General features: G+C 41.5%; 1 protein-coding gene across 2 annotated transcripts in view; it reads right to left on the bottom strand.

Moving 5' to 3' along the window:
* Positions 1 to 1,372: 1,372 nt before the first annotated feature.
* mdfi (MyoD family inhibitor) overlaps positions 1,373 to 13,218 on the bottom strand; it is a 33,330-nt gene continuing 21,484 nt past the window's right edge. For both annotated transcript variants that reach the window (XM_053445525.1, XM_053445516.1), the window contains exons 4-5: positions 4,917 to 5,273; positions 1,373 to 3,909 (exon numbers count right to left, since the gene is read on the bottom strand). In XM_053445525.1, coding sequence (XP_053301500.1) covers positions 3,656 to 3,909; positions 4,917 to 5,273 — 611 coding nt within the window. In that variant the 3' untranslated portion in view covers positions 1,373 to 3,655. The remainder of the gene's footprint in view (positions 3,910 to 4,916; positions 5,274 to 13,218) is intronic.

The following is a 13,218-nucleotide window of genomic DNA, read 5'->3' as shown; positions in this document are numbered from 1 at the left end:
ATAAAGTCAATGGTTAGAAGCTTCGGTGGTCAAGGCAATTCTAAGACAAATACTGATAATACTGAGAATGGAAATCAATGAAAATAAGCCTGTGTTTTCTTCCAGTTTTATGGATATAGTTGAGATGATGACCTGTGTGGTACAAACACAACATCAAAGTCAAATCTCCACATCAAACATAGAATGATCTAAGTGCAAGACCAGTGTTCGTCTGGGGAAAGCGTCGTCCATCTCCAGACCAACCAATCTGTGTCTTATACCTCCTGACTGCCACGGTTTTCTCTTCTCAGGACAAATATAAAGAAATATTGAATGGCTTAGTTGTAAAAAAATATTCATACACCATTAAATCAAATTCAAATGAGAGGTTCACTGTTTATCAAATCAGTCCTTATTAAAAATGCTGTTCCACATAATGTTGCACAGCACAACTGATCTTAAGAATTGACAAACTTACCGGTCTACTGCAAATTCTCACTGCACCTCACAGTCTGAAAGAGTCTGAAACCCTTAAAAAATGGTTCGAGCTACTTTTGGAAAATAAAAAACCTCATTGGACACGTTTAAATGATCTGCTGATAAAATGAGAGTTGCGAAGCCACACTTTCCATGACAGGTAGGTTTTTTGACTTAATTTTTCTAGCTACAGCAGTAATTTAAGCATAATAAGATCAATTCAGTATTAAAGAAACCGAGATTCAGACCTCAGATAATCCTGTCTTTGAGCTTCCTATTTATGAAAAGTGGATTTCTGAAGGTCTCAAAATTGCACCTTTGGACTGAGTTGGAGTCCAGTGAGAAGCTGCAGCAAACTGAAACCTGAGCTGCAGAGCGAGGTTGTGGTTATGCACAGTCATAAATGATAGGAAACAACATGTCAATCGAGTTGGGTTAAAAACAGTGACGCTATTGTCTTGGAAGTAAAAATGAGCCGGTGGGAATCATTATCATAATATGTATTTATATCTTCCTGCTTGTTTAACCAAGTAACTTGCACGATAAAAAAGTGAACTCTTTTATTCAGCACGCTGTTCCATTGTCAACAGCCGAGCAGTTATGCTATCATTAGCTTGCGGTCTCTGTAGCAACAGAATGTACCATAGACTGTATATGTATGGACGACATGACAGCGTTCCAAAAAATGAAGCCAAAACATCTAGATTGCCCCCTGGTGGCTGGCTGCATTATCGGTCATAAACCATGCCCCCTCCATGTTAACAGAAGGACATGGGCAAAACTAAAAAATGTTCCAAAGACGGTTTCTGTCAATGCAGGCATAATTCTTAAATCCATATTCATTTTACCGATAACCATGACGTTAGTCAATGCTAAATGTTATTAATGGTATTATTAAACATGAAGACAAACCCACGCCCTTATCCGGGATATTCTGGCTTCACTTTTTTAAAGTGGTAGGAAGTGGAGATGCATCGTCGATCTTTATTACAGTCTATGGTAAGGAAATGCGCATACTAAAATTCAATAGTATGTAACTGGTTTTATTATTTGTAATGTAATCAAAATGTTTAAAACAAACTCCTTTAGTTTAGGAAGCCATTTTTTGGCTGGATTTTTTGTTTCCAACTCAAATGGATTAACCTTTCCCAGATACTCATCACTATGCAGTCCTATTCTTCTTGTGACAAGGTTGGTCTGGTGACAGAAGACATGACCCTAGATCAAGCATCGTTATCAGAAAATCTTGTATCGCAAACAAAGTGACATTGTCATATTTTCTATACACAACAGTTTAATATCCAGTTCTCCCTTCATAAATCCTCTCTCTGTTCGGTAATGTATTGCATTGTTTTCCAGGGCTTTCCAGGATTTTGCCTCAATTGAGTTTAAACATGTCCCAAAATATGAAACACATCCAATCTGATACAAACAGACACAAGGAGTCATATTATCTTCTCAATGCGTTCGCTGAATTCCCAAAACTTGCATATTCTGCTTCTGCGTTATCAGGTTAATTACAGCCATAGTGTATTATCATCAACAGTGTTAGATTTCAGCCCTTAAAATAGGGTTTAATCAACCGCAGCCATACTAGCACAGAAAAAAACCTTCTATGTACAAGTAATTATAAGTCTAGAATCTAAGGTCCAGTAAGAGGAAAAACTCTTTGGTATTTCCAAGCAAAAAAAAAGATTGCACAATCAGTATTTGATCAGAGAGGAGAGAGATTTGTATCAAGTCATTTTAAAAAGCACGACAGATCTAGGTGACATCTCAAGAGGTATTGGGTTGGAGAAGGAATGTGTCTGAGCATATGAGAGTGCGGGCCTGTTATCAAAAGTGTACCATTCATACGACGAGCATATGGATCTGACTTAGCATAATGCTGTGAGATTTTTACTCAAGGAATTAAATTAGATGTTGAGCAACGTCTGCTTTCCAGAGAGCCCGGCAAAACCCGATAACACAGAAATGTGATTTTCACATTAGAGGAGAAATGCAAATATCTTAACTAAAATCTACAAAACAAGGATTAATAAAGATTTGGTAAAGCCGGAGGAATCGACTTGAAAATTCAGGCCTTCAGCTAAGCCAAGGCCATTTGTTCACATAGCAAGAATGACAAAGGAAAATCCAATGTATTTAAAAAAAAAATGAGATGATGCCTTCCAATTCCATTTCTTTACCAGTTCTAAATCAGAATAGGAGGAATTCACTGAAGTTTAAGCCTCTCAGAATAAAAAGGTGAAAGTAAACAAGATGTGAGACATTAAACGAGGAGAGACTTTTGATTAAGAACTCTCTCCCTTCACATGTTAGAGCAGAGAAGACGTCCACTGCGGATGCTATCAACCAACAATCACGAACCCATGTCCCGGCTGATGCATAACACTCTCATGATTCTTCTCTATAAAAAAAAGTACTTTAAATGAGATGCATATTGACAAAAATATCTGTCTGTAATATTGCCACAAGCCACCGTTAATGTCTTCTCAATTTTGTACATTGCAACACTGATGAAAACAGCGGCTAATCCCACATCTGCCGCTTTGTCCGTGTGTTGCAAAGTCCACTGTAAGCAATCAAAGTGAGGGACTTTAACCTTGCCAAGGACAGGAGGACACACTGCATTACTACTGAGATCTGAGGGGCCATTTTCCCATTACGCTGCTGCTCTTATCTATAGAAACATTAAAATCCAGTTAAATGGAGCCATTTTCTCATTTGCATTTGAAGGTCATTTTTCATGCTTAGAGAACTCTAGTCATTCAGATGGCACAAGGGGCTCCATTGTAATAATAGCTTGTTCAGTGAGGGTCCAGAGGCTGCACAGCCTGGCAACCTCACATGGACCACAGCTGGAACTCACTCTGCACATGCGCCCAGCTGTGCAGTAAATGGACGGACCACAAAAGACAAGGCTGGGGAAGCTACCATCCCATCGTTTGATCAATAAAGGAAGGAAGAGTTCACAAGTGACTGCTGTAAGCATTTCACTTGGCAAACCCTGTCAAAAGTATTGGATGTATTGTGGAGCCAACTAGACCAGCCAATAGTGTGAGTCACAGATCTCAGGCAACAATGATGTGGGTGGGTGTAAAGCTTCTCAGCTTTGGGGCCAGGTCGAAACTGTTCCTGGGCTTGTAGGATTGAATAGCAAGCATCTACTTTGCCCCCTGTGGTGGCGGCGGGGTCCTCAGGAGGAGAAGCAAAGGCTGCAGCACTCCATACAGATCTCCAGGCAGTCTGCAGACTCACAGCAGGCGTCAATGATGCCACAGTCCATGTCACAGGGCAGGTCGCAGTCGCCACACTCCTCTGACGCGCAACAACAGCAGAAGCACGACTCGTCCCCGGCACAGGAGCCACAGGTGGCACAGTTCAGCACGATGTTGCACAGAGCTAGGAACTCACAGAAGAGGCAGGCCAGGATGCAATGAACACAGCAGTCTGGAGGGGGGGAACACACAGAAACACATAACTAAGCAACATTTTAAGAATCACAGAATATAACCGTCAGTGTGATTAGTCAGAAAGATACCCAATGTGCCAGGGAAGTGTGTTGATGTTTTTCATCTGAGTTTGTTTGTTAGTTAGCCGGATTATGAAAAACTACTCGACCCATTTCCATGACACTTTGTGGAGGGGTGGGACAAAACCCCAGGGAGATCCCATTAGAATTTGGTCTAGATCCAGATCAGGGGGCGGATTCGGGAATATATTTTCACTTTCTGTAACATTGTGTGATGAAAATTATTTGGTTTTCAACTGATTAGTATAATTGATGGATTTTGGTGAAGCAATTTGGTGCGGATCCAATAAGAATCTGGATCTAGTGAGTTAAAATGTGGTTGTCCCCTAATTCGGATTCAATTCTAAATTTTAACGAGAAAACATTTTTCTTCAGTGTCAGGCCAAAGAATAAGAGCAGCCACTAGCACACTGACGTATTTGCTTTAAATTTTAACTCACTGCTTAACCACAAAACCTTTTCCCTCTTCTTTTTTTGTAAAGCTTTTGCAATAACTAAAACAACAATTTTTTCACCATTCAATAGTTTCCTTCAGTTGACATTGACATTGAACTCAAGCGCGCTGTTTCTATCCTGCTTACTTGTCAAGACACAAAAGTTGACACAAAGCTGGTAGACAGCACAGGGCTGCTCATCACCACTGACTTAAGGAATATTAAAAAGCGAAGCTGTTTTCAAGCCTGATTAATTTCCATTTATTAAAATTGTCTTTCAGTCTTTTAACTTCTAAGAATTGTGCTCATTTTATATATTGAGTGACATAAACATTTCCCCTGAAATAACATTTTTGCCCATATCACCCAGCCCTAATTTGGGGTCAAAGAAAATGTGCCAGGGGAGAGTAGATATTCTTCTCTGATTCAACAAGTAGAAAAACAAAATGCTTCCCTCTCCCCCTGCCCCTCTGTCAGTGTGTGTATCTCACCATCCTGTCCCTCTGTGGGAATCTGGGAGCTGTTGCTCTTGGAGCTGCTCTTGCTCCTCTTGCTGCTCTGGGAGGTGATGGACGGGTTGGACTGCAATTTCTTGGTGTGTCTGGGTCCCGCTGAAGAGGAGGAGGAGGTGGAGGAGCCGCCTTTTGGGAGCGAGCCCAGCTTAGGATGCTCATGAGTGCTCCTGACCCCGTTGGACTGGAGGCCATGCTTGTGCGTGTGATGCGGACAGTGCGTGTGAGGGGAGTGGGGGTGTGAGTGCTGCCTGGTCCCGTTTCGTAGGTGGCTGCTGGGCTGCGTCCGACATGGCTGGGTGTGCTGGATGGGCGTGGATCTGGCTGCTGGTTGAGCTGGGAAGGGACAAAATGACGTTAATTTATTACAAGCTGAAGACAATTTACAGTATATATTTCACTTGAGTCAGGGGTGTTGATGTTGGATGTTCCTCTTATTGAACTTCAATGAAACTAAATAGCCTCCACCCCTAACATAATATTTATTGTAGTATTTTGTTACTATTTTATTCCCGTTTGTCTTCATTATTTATTAATCTGATAATATTGCAGGTAACAATTTTTTTTTTAATCTGAAAAACAATTTAAAAACCTTACGACACAACCACAGAAAAGAAGTCATCTGAGACCAGTCAATATAAGATTTTACTTGATAAATGATTAAGAATAGGGTTGGGGTTGTTTTCTGTTTATTTAATTGACTAGTGCAGTGCTCCTTGTAAAAATGTCTGTTCGGAATGCTAGCCTGTGGAAATGCTGGTTGCAGTTTTCTTTCTGAAACTATAAATGTAACCTGCAGTATTTGAACCATGGCAAGTGAAGACCTGCTGCAGGACTCAGTCCACAGAACCCTGAACTGCAACTCCACTGCAGCACAGAGAGCTGTTCACCTGTTTGTTCAAAGTTCAGTGAAGATTGACTCATTACCCAGAACCTCGAACTGGAAAATCAGTTTTTGTTTTCATAAACTATTGTCTCGAATGCCCTGTTGTCATCAACAGGTTAGGATGATGAGTCCAAGCTGCCTCTTGTTGCCTGTTTATTCAAAGTGTATTAATGTTGAACCTCTCTTGTGTCTTGGGCTCTTAACATTACACAAACAAGATGTTAAGGTGATTCGATTAATTGTTCTCGAGATAGGTGAGCCACATATAGACAAACAGAGATTTCTTAAATCATGAGATAGACTTCTACAGTAATTTTATATTTTCCTTTGTAGCTCTTGAGCAGATTTCAATGGTTTAAGAGGCTCTCAGGTCGAGCTTGAAACTGATTTTTAACAGACAACCTGGGGTGTGGAGTTCAAAAAGACACAGAAATTGACCTGGCTGGGAGGATCTAACAACAGACATCACAAGTTGCACTGAGGAAACTGTACGTTCCACTGTTTATGGAACCTGATCCGAACTTAACATAATTCACAGTCAGGATATCTCACAGACAGAGAAAGAGATATGATGTTTTAAAACGTAAATATATAAACCGGATTTAAATATTCGTATTGTATGTGCGAACAGGTCCACCAACCTGTGTGCATTATGCATCTGAGCAGTGTGTAGCCCTAAGACACACGGGACGCCTCCCTCCGTGTGTGTGCATACTTGTGCTGAAGCAGCTTCATGGAGAGGGAGGCCCTGGGAAATTGAGTCCAATTACAAAGCCCACCCTACAGGCAATAGCTCATGGGAAGAGCTATGTATTTACAGAGCTGACCCCTGATCCGACTTGTCTAGACTCTTACACAACTAGAAAGAGGCAGTAGGGGGGAAAAGACGGGATAAATGAAGCGTGTGAGGCACGAAGAGAGGAGTTGTGTCTCTTGGAAAACTCATCATTAGAACCTGATTTTTTGTAAAAATTATCACTTCTGGTACTATATACAACATACAGCGTCTACGAACACAAAAACTTGCACAGATTTTAGTCTTGGCTCTGTATACAGCTTTGTGTATTTTACCTCCAAGTGATATCAAGTGTTAACTATTCTGCAAGAGAGGAGGAGACTGAAAAACACACCTTCACTGCCAAAGCAAACACATGCCCCGAGAAGAAGAAGAAAATGGAAGCTGGGGTTTTATATATCATGGTAGTATTTAATGCCATCCTATTGAGGCCCTTAATATTTTCTTGACCTTTAAGCATATGTGTGGTGGGACTGAACAGAGGGCAACAGAAAACCACAGAGAATCAAAGCAGAAACTCACACACACACACACACACACACACACACACACACACACACACACACACACACACACACACACACACACACACACACACACATACACACACACACACACACATACCTGCACATTGAAACACACACACGCAGAGTGTGGTCCTGCAGCTCCAGCTAAGAAAGACGACTGGCAATAAAAGCCGCTAGTTCGATAACCGTTCGGAGACAGATAACCCAACCCGGCTTGTTTTGATTGGCCGACGGCTGCGGTCCCACAACCAATCCAGTGTTATTAAAGCTTCTTTCATTCAGCGTTTTCTAACTTTGCTCCAGATGTTTGGCAGGCTGCACGGCCAGTGAGTGTGTGTGTGTGTGTGTGTGTGTGTGTGTGTGTGTGTGTGTGTATGTGTGTGTGTATTAGTGCATGAGTGTGTAGGTGTGCATGCATTTGCAGGACGTAGTGAGAAGGAGCCATACTTTGTACTCTTTTAACTATGTCAAAAGTCAATACCTGCTGCTATCCAGTGTTTTGTCTATTTCTCTTCCTCTATTCCTCCCTTTCCATATCCTCCCTCATTGTGTCCTCCCTTTCTGTCTCTTTCTGGTCTCTCTCTTTCAGCCTTTTGCACGATAGTGTATTTTAGCACCAGGATGTAGGTCAGTAGAGAAGAAGGGGATTAGAGGGGAGGGATGCTGTGAACAGTTTTTCACTATTCCTTCTACTTTTGTATTGTCCTGCAGGGGATTGAGAAATGCATACTCTGTGTGTGTGTGTGTGTGTGTGTGTGTGTGTGTGTGTGTGTGTGTGTGTGTGTGTGTGTGTGTATGTCTGTGTGTGTGTTTGTGTGTGTGTGTGTGTGTGGGTGGGTGTGTGTGTGGTACATATAGTACATAGGCAGATTTGGCAGGCAGACAAACAGAAAGAGAGAGAGAGAGAGACGGGCAGTCAGGACTGTCTCCAAACAGAGCTTGAGGTTAGGCCCACTCACACGCACAAATATATGCAAGCAAGAACACGTGCAGACACACACTCGTGCACACGCAGACAAAATACAAGGTCCCTTTGTCTGAGATGAAGAAAAGTCAGGGAGAAAAATGGAGTGTGAAAGAGCCAGAAGAACAAACTTGAATAAAATGGTTTGCTGCTTGTACAGTTTTGGACCATGAGGATGCATGGGTGTGACTCACAAACACAATGATTCAGCAGTGGGAACCAGTTAAAAATAACAGCAAATAAAGAGCCAAATGACTGTGGGATTATCATGATGAGACTTGGAAACCGCAGAGCGTGCACGTGTGGTGCTAACATTGTATAGGCCACTGGGGGTCCTGCGACCTCCCGTACAATGCGTGTGTGTGCATCAGTTGAATACAGCAGCACACCCCCACCCTTCCACTCACACACCCTCCACCTCTCCCTCCTCGCCTGGCGTCTCTCTGCTACCCTGTACTTACACACCTCCCTCCCAGACCAGAGAACTGCTGTTCATCTCTCTCTCTCTCTACTTATCCTCCTGCTGGAATGAGTCACCAGAACGACTGAGCAGTGTCTGTCTCTAATCCAGCTGCTTTATCCCACCGTCTCCTCTGGCGCAGTTTGTCTGTCTTTGTAGGTCAAAGTGTTGAAGGTGCTGAACTACAGACACGAGAGGGAAGGCGTGAACTTTCAGCCAAGTAGCGCTGCCATCAGACGAAATGTGTTTGTGTTTTATTACATTTATAACACAGAGAGAAAAGATGTACAGACGGAGGGATGATATATGCACCCACACCCACATCTGCCTCCAGATGCAGAAATATGCATAAACGCTTTAGTGCATTATCAGCGCAACAGAACAGAAGCAAAGTCTTGGTGTATTTTCTGCAACCTATGAATATTGTGAACGCAAACTGTACATTTAGCTTATGGTGTAAATATACAACAATAACAACATAATGTACTTGTTGTGTATAAAGATGTAAGAAAAGAATAATGGGAGCTTGAGCACAGCATAGTTCAGTTTCACAACATTTGTGCTACATCTCAAAATCTTTTCTGAAAACATTTCTGAAGCATCTATAATTCAACCCAGATCTGCAGAAGCATCTCAACCACGGCCTCCCTTCCTTCTGCTCTGCATAGTTCGGGTTGTTTTTCACTGCGGCCCACACCTAAGTGTGAGCCACTGTGAAATGGTGAAATAATATATTGCTGGAGCAAACTTTATCTTAAACCGTTTTCTATAAGACTTTTGGCTGCTGTGGAGACCTCCAGGACTGGAGTGTTAATGAGGTTTGTTTAGCTGCACCCACTCACTCACTGAAAAGGACTGATGCTTCAAAATGAGGTGTTAGCCAAAACAAAAGTCAGACTCAGTGCTGGGCCAAAATTAAATGTTTGTTCTACTCTCAATGAAATAACAATTATTTTGAGTTTGGGTGCACATAAAAAGACGTTTATTGTCTCCCATCATTCAATAATCTGCCCCTCCAGAGACACCTATCACAACTTTCAGTTATAAAGTCCACTTAATTGTTTTTTATTAAAACATTGCTCATAAATGTTGTTCCCTGCACCAAGCAGTCTACAGGACGGATTGCCATGGAACTGGGTGAAAGGATGCCGTGTGGTTTGGTGTGGATCCAGGATTTTTTTTTCACTTGCTTCAAAACTGCAAGATGGGTGGTTTTCAACATTTTGACTGATATTTATGAGTGTGATCTAGTGGATTAAAATGTGGTTTATAAGGAGACTGATGGTCATTGGAAGAGGGATGAGTTCTATGTGTCATTCTACCTGATAAAGCACCTGGTATTTTGCTCACAGATAACAACGTGGGACAATGAACTTCTGTTGCCTCACACATGTTTTTTACCTTTGTACCTTACACCAAAAATCCTTACGCATTGTATCTGCAAATTCAAAATCGTCTTTTTGTTTTGTGGATAAAACTGTTCATTTCGATGAACTAGTAGTGGGTGTGACTCACAGAACAGGCATCACATCCCATCACGATTACTTCCTTCAGGCAACAGACATATTAAAAAGCGGCAAGAGACAGGTCTGATTTCATTGTCATTAATATTGTGGTTCAAGGACTCAGAGATTCAGTTGTTGGAACTTGTGTTTGGCCCTAAGGGTGTAGAACACTGCACTTCAACCAAAGTGAAGAACTGAAGTCTCAGTCGAGTATTGGAGGACATTTTTAATCCATCAATCAATAACCAAAAGTATCTTCAAATAGCAAATGTATTGAGTATTGTGATTAACATTAAGTCGGACGTGTTTGTGAGATACTAGTTTAAAGTCTCACATCTACAACAGGCTTACCTCTGGATTATAGAATGACTCTCTCTGAGCAGTGCTCTTATATTTTAGGTGAAAGATCTAATAATTATCCAAATATGTTATTGTTTCATTTTTTTATTTAGTCAAAAGCTCAGCAATAGACAAACCAACCACCATATTTATATCCCATAATAAAGGGTATATTTAAACACTTGAATATCAGTTGCTAACACAATCTTACATCAGATTTATAGCAATTATTAAGATATTCTCAACCACCTGCAGAGTGCTTCCATGCAATAGTAAAGCTGATCCCATCAGCACTCTAAGATTTTTAGACTGTTTTGAGAGTTGACTGATGAATTCGTGCCTGCACATGTTTGCAGCAGAGTCTTTTCTAAATCAGGGGAAAACACAGATGTGCGCAGGTATTAATCTGTTGAATTTTGTTTTTAAATTGCAGAGGACATTTATTAGGGCCCGAGCAATGACAGGCTCTGACAGACAGTATTTTATAGTTGGTACTTTCAAGGGTTGAGCAATCCTGGCTATTATTCTTTTATTTTTTTCAGGCAAATTAATTGGCTTTTTGTTATTATACATTTTTTCCACTTCTCCTGCGCAGAAGCGGACCGCTTAATTTTATTTAATTTAATTTAATTTTTTAGGGTCCGAGCACTGACAGGCACTGACAGACAGTGAGGCCTTATTGAAATTGTAAGGATTATTATTATTATTATATATTATAAATTATTCTTACCAACATTTGCAGAAAATTTGTTGTAGTTCTTTTCTATTTCCTATTCTTTTAAATGTAATTTTAACATGTTCTTATGTTACTTCAAATGTGTTATTTTTTTTAGTAGTAGTAGTATCACTGATTTTATTATTATTATTATGCAGAGCATGTGAGATACCAAAAAAAAAACATGTGAAGTTGAACATAGCACAGCTGTGTGGGCTATTCACGACACAAAGGTAAACAACAAACACGGCGTCGCACTTTAACGGTGTGCTGCAGTTGACTGATCTGGATGATTTTATCACCCCCTCTCAGGTTGTGGAACTTGTTATAACATGTTGTAACATTTTATAACATTATACTAATTCCTGCATAATATGACATGAGCTGATGCAAAAGTACAACAACTTTCCCAATACCCCGATGCTTTGGAAAGACATTTCTAAGGTTCTTACTGTGGTTTTCTGGCGTTCAGAAATACAGTTGATTCACTTCAGTCCAGCTTTTGGAAAAACACTTAATTCACTTCTCTTTGCTATATTTGAATTCAACTTCATTGTGCTGAGTAGATGAAATAAAAGAGGAAATAAAGTGCAAGAAGAACATGACACACAGCAACACTGATCCTTAACCTGAGATATCAACCAACCACCTCATGGCCCCTGACAAATGGCCTTTCAAACACTCTGCTCTGTGTTAACGTTATAGCAAATGTATAGGGTGTGTATCTCTCTCCCAGAAGAGCAAGAGAAAGACCAAAGACTGGGTGAGATTGAAGGGGAGGAGCGAGGCAGAGCAACAGAGGGGGAAAACACTTTCCGCACAGCGACTGTTCTCTAATTAAAGGCAATGTCACGGTCCTGTTAGATTTCCCACCAACAACACATTGCACACTCCTCCCCTTTGATGACAAGATAATAACAAACAGCTCCTCGCAGCGGTTCCCTGACTCTTTCATGCCCTCGTTCCCACATGCCGAGCGGGGACGTAGACTATTTGTTGGATGTTGATCTCATTTAGTGAAAAAATATCTCAAACTAAAAACAAAATCTGAAAATAGAAATGTCATGAATTCTACTGTGCTCCTGTCAGTGATGGATAACGTTTGGCCTTGTTTCCTCATGAGTCCAGAATGAGTGCAAGCAGTTAAACATCTGGGAACGTGTGTATCCCGCTGTGGCGATGACGTCAGAGGCAGCAGTGTGGGCATGACATCACACAGAGAGTTTGTGTGTGTGGGTCCTAACAGTCAGTCACATATGTTAACAGCTCCCTCTGCACATTGTTATCAGACAGCTTGTCACAGGCCCGAGGGCCAGACGCATACTGTGGCACTGATGTCAGAGCATACGGACTGAGCGTGTTCCGGCATTCGCTTCTGTTTCCTCACGCTCTCACTCACAAACACTCCCACAGACAGATTCGCAGGTGTCACCGAGTCGTGACCTCACCGCAGACTTGAGTCAAAGCTACTTAGTAATGAATCTTCGTGCTCGGTATGAAGCCAGATAAACAGGTGATGATTTATCGCTGACAGACTGTATTCAAACTGCATCCAGGCTCTTATGAGTTGCTAAAGAGACGCACAGACCAACTCGCGCTGTCAAAAACCAAGTAGAGGCATCAGACGTCAAATGTATAATTATGCCGACACACAGGCGTACGCTGTGCTCACCTGAGAAAGGGATCAAGTTTAGAACGTGTTTGGTTTGTGGTTCAAATCCTGTGAACACATGTGCGATTGTGTAAGTTGTGGAGGGAGGAAGCTATGGATGAAGGGAGGAGGCACATGAAGGCAAATGGGAGGCCAGTGCAGACTGGTGTGCATGACGGTACATTTTGTCCAAGCCGACTGTCGTTGCATAACCCTCGCTGCGCAGCATATGGAGCCACTGGGTCTCAAGGATTTTTATTGGGATGTAAAATGAGTAGGAGAGAAACAGGCGGTGAGAAAAACTCAAACCTCAGCGTCAGTCCTCCAGCCTGAATTATATATAGATACACATAAGACACAACAGCAGACTGTACAGATAGAGGCAGAGACATAACAGACAATTCACACACCTACTCAGCTGAAACCCGCTGCTTTCAC

Source organism: Pleuronectes platessa, chromosome 2, assembly GCF_947347685.1.
Source record: "Pleuronectes platessa chromosome 2, fPlePla1.1, whole genome shotgun sequence".
Classification (NCBI taxonomy): Eukaryota; Metazoa; Chordata; class Actinopteri; order Pleuronectiformes; family Pleuronectidae; genus Pleuronectes; species Pleuronectes platessa.
Note: the sequence above shows the minus strand (reverse complement) of the source record. Positions and strands in the feature narration are given on the sequence as shown.